This window comes from Oncorhynchus keta, chromosome 11 (assembly GCF_023373465.1).
Source record: "Oncorhynchus keta strain PuntledgeMale-10-30-2019 chromosome 11, Oket_V2, whole genome shotgun sequence".
Classification (NCBI taxonomy): Eukaryota; Metazoa; Chordata; class Actinopteri; order Salmoniformes; family Salmonidae; genus Oncorhynchus; species Oncorhynchus keta.
The window spans coordinates 45,949,894-45,961,819 of record NC_068431.1 but is presented as its reverse complement, the minus strand read 5'-3'; the positions used below and the strand labels follow the sequence as shown (position 1 = coordinate 45,961,819).

The 11,926-nt window shown below is 44.6% G+C and overlaps 1 protein-coding gene across 3 annotated transcripts in view; it reads left to right on the top strand.

The window, feature by feature from the left end:
• The window catches only part of LOC118390354 (sodium/calcium exchanger 1-like), a 48,883-nt gene extending 37,194 nt beyond the window's left edge, over positions 1 to 11,689 (top strand). For all 3 annotated transcript variants that reach the window (XM_035780816.2, XM_035780815.2, XM_035780814.2), the window contains 5 exons: positions 7,172 to 7,278; positions 7,833 to 7,954; positions 8,592 to 8,691; positions 8,938 to 9,210; positions 9,356 to 11,689. In XM_035780816.2, coding sequence (XP_035636709.1) covers positions 7,172 to 7,278; positions 7,833 to 7,954; positions 8,592 to 8,691; positions 8,938 to 9,210; positions 9,356 to 9,735 — 982 coding nt within the window. In that variant the 3' untranslated portion in view covers positions 9,736 to 11,689. The remainder of the gene's footprint in view (positions 1 to 7,171; positions 7,279 to 7,832; positions 7,955 to 8,591; positions 8,692 to 8,937; positions 9,211 to 9,355) is intronic.
• The last annotated feature ends 237 nt before the right edge of the window (positions 11,690 to 11,926 follow it).

Here is an 11,926-nt window from a genome sequence, read left to right as displayed (position 1 = left end):
GTCTGTGCATTGTTCATTTTTATTGTTTTGTTCATTTGTTTATTAAAATATGCACTTCCTGAACTTGCTTCCCGACTCCCAGCACACACGTTAAATTGGCCATTGAGAATGGCTGACACAGACAAAATTGCCCGGCCTATTGGGAACAAGCGCCGTTCATACTGGGCTATGCAAGAATACTAAATTAATTTTAGTAATGGAGAAGTACAAAGATAAAAAAATAAAATGTAATGTATTGTCTAATATACACTTTCTCCAGAGTCTCTCTCCCAGTGCCAGAGCAGCCTCCTCCTGGGAGAGGTATGTTTTTCAGCCCTGCACCTACAATGCATTAGCCTCAGGCCCACAAAGCAGTAGAATGACCTCACTGCTGTCTCAAGCCGCATTACTACCGTATGAACCCAGATGTGAGGCGTCACTAACTCTACGTTAATGCAATAGAAGAAAAATAACCAAGAAGAATGAGACACAGAGACACATCACAAGTCAGTTGGGCTTCTTTAGAGAAGCCATTCAGTAGTTGTGCGACAACAACAAGTTCATGCACCTTGAGCCAGAGAAAAGGCTCTAATCTGGGAAGAAGGAAGCAGCATGAGCCAGAGAAAAGGCTCTAATCTGGGAAGAAGGAAGCAACATGAGCCAGAGAAAAGGCTCTAATCTGGGAAGAGGGAAGCAGCATGAGCCAGAGAAAAGGCTCTAATCTGGGAAGAAGGAAGCAGCATGAGCCAGAGAAAAGGCTCTAATCTGGGAAGAGGGAAGCAGCATGAGCCAGAGAAAAGGCTCTAATCTGGGAAGAAGGAAGCAGCATGAGCCAGAGAAAAGGCACTAATCTGGGAAGACGGAAGCAGCTGGAATCAATAGCTGATTAGTGGTGAACAAAGAAGAATTGTTAATAGACATGCAGGGTATTGCAGAAGAACGAGGTGAAGAAGAAGAGGGGGAACAAGACAGTAGACATAAAGAGGGCCAGCGTTTCTTTCATTCTCTCTAATCGCCAGTCCTCAGGGATTCGCCAGCTCCTTTTCATCAGCCACCCAGAAGCACATTGAGTCAGGAACATAGATGCCGTGGTAGAACGATGACCCAGAGCTGCAGGTGAACCCGTACTGCAGCTCGTCACTAGCAACCCCTCAGGGACACAAATACACAGACACAATGAGACAAGGATTCCTCCAGCATAAATGTGAAGCTGAAAAAACAAGGTCAGTTTTGATCGGTCTCACCCCAAAATGCTTGTTGTTTGTCATCAGTCTTTGGCATGGTGTCTTTCAAAGCACTCATATAATTACAATACCACTACTAGATATGAGATGGTTTACAACAGAAGCATGAAGAGCCTCTACCTCTTCCACGCTCAGACTAGAGCTATCTTACCGAAGGCCGTGACTTTTTAACAGGACATACATTCTTGCTACCTGTTGCCATGCCAACCCCCTGAATTTGTGTTCCGTACACTTCACTCACGGTTGCGCATGAAACACTGTCATTTGACGGTGCTTGTACAGGCTCACCTTTGGCACAGCAGGAGGTTTTACTTAACACATTTATGTTTGCCTGATATTTTATCTCTTCATGTTCTCCCACCAGAGAGAAAGGCACATTGGTCAGTCTATAAATCATTTTCGGTGAATTCCCCTCCTATTGACTGGCGTACTGGAGGCCATCTGCAACCCCCGCAAAGCTGGAGGGCCCCAAGTAATTTAAGCCCCCCACTCACACACTCAACTATAATGTATTGAATATTTGGAAATGTCTATTCAACAAATGTTGTGATCCCACCCAATCCTTGCTCTGGTGTTTTAGGGCATTTCTATAGAAAACGTGAAGTTCGTAGGAGCATATCAAATTGGGTGTCAGATGAAAGCTAAGGGTCTATATTTTCCATCTTAAAAATGAGGAATAATTAAAGGCTTTGATTTCTGGATAAAAAGGGGTCTTAGAAAACATCTAGCAGAAAAAGTCTTAGAAGGGATAAAAAATGCATCAAACACAATAATGTTGAAGTAAAGTCCCCTGACAACTAATATCAACACTTTTATATTTCGTTTTGGAGAAATTGTTTACCTTCTGTAACTTTAAGAAATACTGTGTGCCTTGTAATTCCGTTACCAAAAACCCACAAAATTATTTTAAAAATATATATATTTTCACATTTCTTTCGCTCATGAGGAGGAGGATAATGACTGTTCACAGAAGTAAGAGGTAATGGTAGACTTACCAAATTGTTATAGTGATTTTACTGATATCAATTTTGTTTATGAATTAATACGTGATTAAAACTTATAATTCCGTTACCAATTTGGTAATTATGCCAAAAATCTGTAACGGAATTACTGCAACTGACTTGGCTACAATGGGAAATCATGATAGTCACAAACCACAGTTGGGTCTGCTACTGTCTGCCCTTCCACTGACATACTGTTATGTTCAGCTCATAGTGTCTCCTGGTACTGTCTGCCCTTCCACTGACATACTGTTATGTTCAGCTCATAGTGTCTCCTGCTACTGTCTGCCCTTCCACTGACATACTGTTATGTTCAGCTCATAGTGTCTCCTGCTACTGTCTGCCCTTCCACTGACATACTGTTATGTTCAGCTCATAGTGTCTCCTGCTACTGTCTGCCCTTCCACTGACATACTGTTATGTTCAGCTCATAGTGTCTCCTGCTACTGTCTGCCCTTCCACTGACATACTGTTATGTTCAGCTCATAGTGTCTCCTGCTACTGTCTGCCCTTCCACTGACATACTGTTATGTTCAGCTCATAGTGTCTCCTGCTACTGTCTGCCCTTCCACTGACATACTGTTATGTTCAGCTCATAGTGTCTCCTGCTACTGTCTGCCCTTCCACTGACATACTGTTATGTTCAGCTCACAGTGTCTCCTGCTACTGTCTGCCCTTCCACTGACATACTGTTATGTTCAGCTCATAGTGTCTCCTGCTACTGTCTGCCCTTCCACTGACATACTGTTATGTTCAGCTCATAGTGTCTCCTGGTACTGTCTGCCCTTCCACTGACATACTGTTATGTTCAGCTCATAGTGTCTCCTGGTACTGTCTGCCCTTCCACTGACATACTGTTATGTTTAGCTCATAGTGTCTCCTGCTACTGTCTGCCCTTCCACTGACATGCTGTTATGTTCAGCTCACAGTGTCTCCTGCTACTGTCTGCCCTTCCACTGACATACTGTTATGTTCAGCTCATAGTGTCTCCTGCTACTGTCCTCTCTTCTACTGACATACTGTTATGTTCAGCTCATAGTGTCTCCTGCTACTGTCTGCCCTTCCACTGACATACTGTTATGTTCAGCTCATAGTGTCTCCTGCTACTGTCTGCCCTTCCACTGACATACTGTTATGTTCAGCTCATAGTGTCTCCTGCTACTGTCTGCCCTTCCACTGACATACTGTTATGTTCAGCTCATAGTGTCTCCTGCTACTGTCTGCCCTTCCACTGACATACTGTTATGTTCAGCTCATAGTGTCTCCTGCTACTGTCTGCCCTTCCACTGACATACTGTTATGTTCAGCTCATAGTGTCTCCTGCTACTGTCTGCCCTTCCACTGACATACTGTTGTGTTCAGCTCATAGTGTCTCCTGCTACTGTCCTCTCTTCTACTGACATACTGTTATGTTCAGCTCATAGTGTCTCCTGCTACTGTCTGCCCTTCCACTGACATACTGTTATGTTCAGCTCATAGTGTCTCCTGCTACTGTCTGCTTCCACTGACATACCTTCCACTGTGTCTCCTGCTACTGTCTGCCCTTCCACTGACATACTGTTATGTTCAGCTCATAGTGTCTCCTGCTACTGTCTGCCCTTCCACTGACATACTGTTATGTTCAGCTCATAGTGTCTCCTGCTACTGTCTGCTCTTCCACTGACATACTGTTATGTTCAGCTCATAGTGTCTCCTGCTACTGTCTGCCCTTTCACTGACATACTGTTATGTTCAACTCATAGTGTCTCCTGCTACTGTCTGCCCTTCCACTGACATACTGTTATGTTCAGCTCATAGTGTCTCCTGCCTGTCTGCCCTTCCACTGTCTGTGTACTGTCTGCCCTTTCACTGACATCCTCCTCCTGTCTGCCCTTCCACTGACATACTGTTATGTTCAGCTCATAGTGTCTCCTGCTACTGTCTCTTTCCACTGACATACTGTTATGTTCAACTCATAGTGTCTCCTGCTACTGTCCTTGACATACTGTTATGTTCAGCTCATAGTGTCTCCTGCTACTGTCTGCCCTTCCACTGACATACTGTTATGTTCAACTCATAGTGTCTCCTGCTACTGTCCTCTCTTCCACTGACATACTGTTATGTTCAACTCATGTCTGTTATGTTCAGCTCATAGTGTCTCCTGCTACTGTCTGCCCTTCCACTGACATACTGTTATGTTCACTCCTGCTACTGTCCTCTCTTCCACTGACATACTGTACTGTCCTCTCTTCCACTGCATACTGTTATGTTCAGCTCATAGTGTCTCCTGCTACTGTCCTCTCTTCCACTGACATACTGTTATGTTCAGCTCATAGTGTCTCCTGCTACTGTCCCCCTTCCACTGACATACTGTTATGTTCAGCTCATAATGTCTCCTGTGTCTCCTTCTTCCACTGACATACTGTTATGTTCAGCTCATAGTGTCTCCTGCTACTGTCCTCTCTTCTACTGACATACTGTTATGTTCAGCTCATAGTGTCTCCTGGTACTGTCTGCCCTTCCACTGACATACTGTTATGTTCAGCTCATAGTGTCTCCTGCTACTGTCTGCCCTTTCACTGACATACTGTTATGTTCAGCTCATAGTGTCTCCTGCTACTGTCCTCTCTTCCACTGACATACTGTTATGTTCAGCTCATAGTGTCTCCTGCTACTGTCCTCTCTTCTACTGACATACTGTTATGTTCAGCTCATAGTGTCTCCTGCTACTGTCTGCCCTTTCACTGACATACTGTTATGTTCAGCTCATAGTGTCTCCTGTTACTGTCCTCTCTTCTACTGACATACTGTTATGTTCAGCTCATAGGATCTCCTGCTACTGTCCTCTCTTCCACTGACATACTGTTATGTTCAACTCATAGCTGTTTTTTTTTCTCTTTCTGTTGTCTGAAGGTCAAACCAAGTGTTATAATAGTCTGAGTCTGGAAAACCCATCCCCCTCTCTCTCTACTCTCTCCCTCTAGTATTACCTCTCCCAGCTCTTTCTGACACCTACCCAGGATCCCCCTCTCTTTCCATTTACTGTAACCAGCATCCTCACCCACTGAGCACCGACCAACACGGGATGTCCATGGACGTTGAGAAGTAGTTGAAATTTGCTCAGTCCACCCTGGCCTTGTTGTTAAGGTCCACTGAAGGGCCGGACTGGACCAAATTGGAACCTATCATAGACGTATGATTCACATTTGGATAGCACAGTACAATACAATACTGTACCATAGAGTGCAGTACAGAAAGGTAGAGGTTAGTACAATAGAGAAGAGTATACTCTACTCTACTCTTCTCTACTGTGCTCTGATGTGCTGTACTGTGATGTCCAAACTTGTGAAACATGAAGTGAATGACATTCATATCCATAGTTATGCATTTTTTGTGTAGTACAGATCTGGGACCCATGATGTAACTCAAACTCAATGTGCCATGTCATAGCTGACACCCCAGTTTTTACGTTATTGCATAAAAACCTGAGGGAGATTTTACCGTTATTACGTTACCAAAGTTTGCATCTGCACAGTTAAATTAATTTTTGTCCATTTTTCAGTGGAAAAATGATCTGCTCATTGCGAGCGTGCTGTTGCAGTGTACTCAGGGGAGTAAGTCAAGTTGCATGTGTGTGGAGTGGTTCATTACCTATATATATTTATATTTACCTGTTTATTTACCTATTTACAGTGTGTGTGTGTGTGTGTGTGTGTGTGTGTGTGTGTGTGTGTCTTTGCGCACGTGCTTGTTAAGTATTTTTGCTCCAGTGAATAACAGCGCCATTCAATACCTGAAGGCCGTAGTGTGGGACCAGGGCCTCGTGCTTAATACACTTAATATGCTTAATACTGCACAAATGCAGTTTTCCTGCTCGCTCGCTCATCCGTCTCCATCAGGCTGTCCTGCACCTCTGCCGGTCTTCCGGGATGGCCCGTCAGTCTGTGTCTGGACTGTGTCGACAGGAGGAGTTGTCACCCGGGACCTCTGCTCTCCTTTGTGTGTACCAGAGTTCTGCTGGGCATAGGATCACAATGGATCCAGGTCTATATTCTTATCTCTACGCTGTGTGGCTTGGCCCATCTGCTGGAGACAGCCCTGCAGTCTTAACATGGGCTGATAGGCCTCTCTGATAGCTGTCCACCACCATCAGCTTGGCTCTGAAGTGTTTGGCTGGCATGCAGAGGGAGAGGAGCTCAGAGCTCAGCCACCCATGGGAATAGTCCAGTGAGCGACAAGGCTGCATTAGACACATTTACACTGATATGAGTCACCACACCGACAGGCTTTTTGGGTCACTGGAATCTAATCAAGAAAACAGAGAGATAGGGAGAGAGAGAGCAGTGAGGGGTGGGGTGGATCATGTGATAAATACTGTGCCAATCAATACAGAAGATTTCTTATTAAATGTAGTTAAAAGGTGAACTCTTGTGAGGGCTTAAGCAACGGGTCTGGGTTGGAGGGCGAGATAGAAAGGACGATAGTGAATTACATTTACGTGATAAGGCTGAGAACACGTGAGTTTAAATGGTAGCTAGTGGTAAAGGTTGGAGGAAAATTAGGGGTGGTGTGTGTGTGTGTGTTTGTGCATCGTGGCCATAATGTGAATGGCTTAACTGCTTAATTGTTTGTTCCCAGCAGTGTGTCTGTCCCTGTCTGCCTTAGTGGCTTTCTTCATTATTAATGAACCCTAATTACCAGCATCCTGGACATCTGTGCAGCCCACCCTGCTCTCCTCTTTCTATCACTCTCACTTTCTCCTCCAGTCAAAGGAAGGAGAAAAAAACAGGACGGCAAGCTGTTTTCTCTCCATCGCTCCACGCTGCTATTCGTCAACCCCTTATCTGTTTCTCTGCCCTTCCTCACCTCTGTCCCTTCCCCCTTCTCTGTTCCCAATCTTTTTCTCCTTCGAAAAGAGCTATCTGGTTCTTACCCAACATGCTTTTCTCCGTCTGCCCCCGTCTGCAGGAAGCTGTTGGAGGTGAAGGTCATTGATGATGAGGAGTATGAGAAGAACAAGACCTTCATCATCCAGCTGGGGGAGCCTGTGCTGCTGGAGATTGGACGGAAACACGGTCAGTGCAGAGCAAAAAAGGAGCAGCCCCGTGTCATCTCTGTCAGTCGCAAATGGTCTGTTTCACACGATCAGTCATTGGAAAAACACAACGGCTGTATATAAAGGATAGAATGGCAGTTGTGGAAGTGCTGTAGGTTTTATTTGACCTTGGCAGTTCCGTGTTGTAAGTGATAAGGTTGTGGCACATAGAATCACAACACATGACATCCTTAATTAACCAGTAATTGTTTTTATTCCAAATATAGTTATGTTGCTTTCTTACTTTCAAACATTATATTTTTTAACGTTTTCTATACAGATGAAAGCCTCAGTAACACACAAAAATATATATATACACACACACACACTCATTCAATGTTCTCAGTGCCTTTGTCCTGCAACGTGATACCCCCCCCCCCACAGAACTCTGTGTATATCGATGCATCGTTATACTATTTATTCTCAGAGCATTCATTTGATAAGTCAATTACATAGCATTTTTGTATACCGGTACATGTTATATAGCAGTAGGTAAGGATAGATTGATATTGAATTGTTCCTTTGCTTTCACAGGCGACTCCAATGACAACAAGCCAGCAGGAACTGATGAGGAGGAGGTGTCCAAGATGGGCTGTCCCAGCCTAGGAGAACACACCAAGCTGGAGGTGGTGATCGAGGAGTCCTACGAGTTCAAGGTAACCCACAAAAACAAACCCCCACATACGTATGCGTCCTTTCTACTCTGTTCCCCTTTGTCCTCATCTGCCCCCCAGTCCCATCCCGTCTCAGCAGCATACTATTTATTAAAAGCATGTCTACTGCCAGTTAGAGATCACTGTCTCATTACTCCCGTCGAGCGCCCCCCCCCCTCCCACCTCCCAAGGGGAGACAGTGTGGACAGAAAGGCCAGTCAGGTCATCTGCACTGAAACCAACAGATGCGTCCCTCTGTTAAAGATTACTAAACAAACAAATGTAGTAAACAAATAGGGCAAGATGACATTGCACACAGCATTAACATTAGACCAACCCTGACCTCATCCACCCCATACAACACTTCTCTATCCATTCTATGAATTGATAACTCTATTTTACGATAGCTGAAATCTGATTGTCGTTATTTTCTTGCTTTTTGGTTTGTTTGTGCGTGTGTTCTTGTGTGTTTGTTTGTGTGTGTATGTGTTTGTTGGTGTGTTTGTGTGTTTGTTCGTGTGTGTGTGTTTGTTCGTGTGTGTGTTTGTTTGTTGGTGTGTGTGTGTGTGTGTTTGTGTGTTTGTTCATGTGTGTGTGTGTTTGTTCGTGTGTGTGTGTGTCTGTTTGTGTGTGTGTGTAGAACACAGTGGATAAGCTGATCAAGAAGACTAACCTTGCTCTGGTGGTGGGCAGCAGTAGCTGGAGAGAGCAGTTTGTCAATGCTGTCACTGTCAGTGCAGGTGAGTGCCTCTCTCCTTCACTCCTACCATCTCTGGGGCTGACTCATTAAAGCTGCATGCTCTTGCATTAACGGAGAGTCAGAGGTGTGTTGTTCAGGGCAGAGAAGTCACACTCTACTTTAGGAGCAGTAATGAAGTCACAGACATGCAATGTTGCTGTTCGAGAATTTATAGATACAAGTTGAAGCAACAAAAGGATCATGGATTTTGAAACGGTGTGAACACCTCTCTCTTTCTCTCTCCCAGGTGATGATGATGAGGAGGAGAGTGGGGAGGAGCGCCTGCCGTCCTGTTTCGACTACATCATGCACTTCCTCACAGTGTTCTGGAAGGTTCTGTTCGCCTTTGTCCCGCCCACAGAGTACTGGAACGGCTGGGCCTGCTTCTTTGTGTCCATCTCCCTGATTGGTGTTCTAACGGCTGTGACTGGGGACCTGGCCTCACATTTTGGCTGCACAGTCGGGCTCAAGGACTCTGTCACTGCCGTAGTATTTGTGGCCCTGGGTACTTCCGTTCCAGGTGGGCGCCTGTCTATCTCTGTGTAGTCTCTCTCTGTCAGTCTTTCTCTGGGCTGTATCTGTCTCCGTTGTCCCAATTTTAAACCATGCCAGAATCACTAACTGTTTTCTAACCAGCTATTTCTGCTTCCTGCATGTTCTCTCAGACACCTTTGCCAGTAAAGTGGCGGCCATCCAAGACCAGTATGCTGACGCCTCCATCGGCAATGTGACAGGCAGCAATGCAGTGAATGTGTTCCTGGGCATCGGTGTGGCGTGGACCATCGCGGCCGTCTACTGGAAGACCAAGGGCAAGAAGTTCCTTGTGCAGCCAGGCTCGCTGGCCTTCTCCGTCACCCTGTTCACAATCATGGCGTTCGTATGCGTCCTGGTGCTGATGTACCGCCGCCGGGCCGGGGTGGCAGGGGGCGAACTGGGGGGCCCGCGGACCGCGAAACTCCTCACCTCCCTCTTCTTCTTCTCCCTCTGGCTCCTCTACATCATGCTGGCCTCCCTGGAGGCCTACTGCCACGTGCCAGGCTTCTGAGAGACAGAGAGAGAAAGACAGAGAGAGATTGAAGGGGAAAGCTTGTCTCCTATTGTTTACATGTCTATCCCGCTCATTTCTGTGTACTTTTCTGAGTGTTATGAAGTATTTCTATTGTTATTATTATTGCTACAGTGGTTACTTGACTCTGAAGACTTCTATCCCATTTAGAATGACGTGGATGGCAGCCTTAGTCATTCTGTTGGAAGCATACTGGGACCAGCTAATGACTTGATGTATATCTTGGGAGGACTCATGCCTTGAGGCGTAGCTTTGTCTAACCGGGCTGTCTGCACAAACGAGGGGGAAAAAATGACCCTTGACTCTTCTGAGTATGCTCCCGTTTTGTTTATAGCCTATCCTGAACCCTTAGCTATTTCAGCCCCACTGCCTCTCTCCTGCATCTCTGCATTCAGATAGAGTACGGCCCTAGTAAATCAGTCTGAATGTCTTGGAGATGACGCACACTGACTCAGAGATCAGAGCCGGATCAGATCTTCCCTCTCCCCGTGTCTTAACGTTGGTTCCTGGTTGGCCAACTCTCGAACCCCTGATGCCCACCAAGCACAATCATTCCCATGAAGATTCTCAGCCTCTGCCCTGAACATTGACGACTTCCCCCACCCCCAACCTAACCCTCTCTCTTATTTTTCAACAACGTCATGTGGTTGTCTTGTGGATTTTTTTGGGGGGGGGGAATGATGCCAAGATAGTAAAGATGTTTGAAAAATCGAAGTGTTTGTAGATAAAACATTGCCATATATTATCTTTGAACACGGTCTGAAAGGCGAACTTGTAGTGGGGGTTGTGAAGTGGAAGAACTACAGTTTGCATGGTACTGCATTAGAATTAGTAGCCACTGAGAGCAAAAAATAATGCCAGATGCTATTCAGGAAATGGAGATCAGTTGAACAAAGCTGTTGGTGTTTGTTAATAAGATTAATGTTCATATTTATTATCTCAAACTATTTATTGTATATCATGTTAAAGATAATACTCCTGCTAGTTGTGTACATGTGGGAGAGTGAGATCGTGAGTGTGTTTTTTTTGCATGTATTGAGTGAAGAATTGAATGATAGAAACATTTGGAAGTATTATATGTAACATTTTAATAATATGGCTATCATCATGAGTGAAAGTCTAGACGTGATTCCAAGCTAAGCACAGTAAAATATGAGTATCACTGCCTGGTTCCCTGACCCAGACTCTGTCTGGGGACAACCTCTTAGTCTTGTGAGGACTTCTTCCAATAGCCTTTCTTTTTTTTTACAGGACACTAATCAATGTGAGACAAGACCTGCCAGAGTTGTCCTGCTTCTTGAAAAGTGTGCTTATTTGGGACCATGTCGAAGCAAATTTTTTTCCTAAGGTTTTGTATGAGTGTTGCGAGCGTGTTGATGTGGATAATTCAAGGTATTTGTACTTCTTGTCTTCAGAGTTTGATGGAAGGCATGCCTTCATACAGTCAAAAAATGTTTACTCAAGGGGGTATGGATTTCAATGATGAAATGTCTACACTTCTGAGTTATGTTCCCAGGAATCCTCTCCCCATAATGTTTTCTTAGTCTCCGTCCCGTTCAGGCTTTGAACATATTTCTGCTACATGTCAAAGCCCTGCATAGGAGTAGAAACAACGTTTCTAAAGCCTAAAGCGTTTGTTTATTACCTGAACATAGCACACACATTCCAATATCCAGGTTTGAAAATGGTGACAAAAGAACTATGACAATACTGTACTGTTATGAGAAAAAAAAGACCAAACAAATGATTGCCAAACCTTCCTATACTTTGCATAAGGACTGTGTGTAGACCTCATGTTTGAAATCTAGGATCCTCCGATCCATTCTTATCATTTCTAGATGTATTCCTAGTTACATGATCATTGCTGCTTTTATTTGGATTAATATGCACGCTAAATGTATGATCAATGGAAATAAAAGTTGTTTATTTAGCATTTCTCAAAATTGAGTTTGGTTTATTTCTTAAATCGGGACTCGGATCCCTTTTCTATCATAACTGGTGGCTGAGCTTACAGGACAAAATGCAGTCCGCTGCAGAGAGAAACGCGTGTTTGAATCAGTAAGGTAAACATTGTTTTGTTGAATTGAACTGCATTTGGCAGTGTAAAAAAATGTGCTTGACTGGGTACCACTGTATGACTGATTGAGTAGGTTCAACAACCCAGTTACTG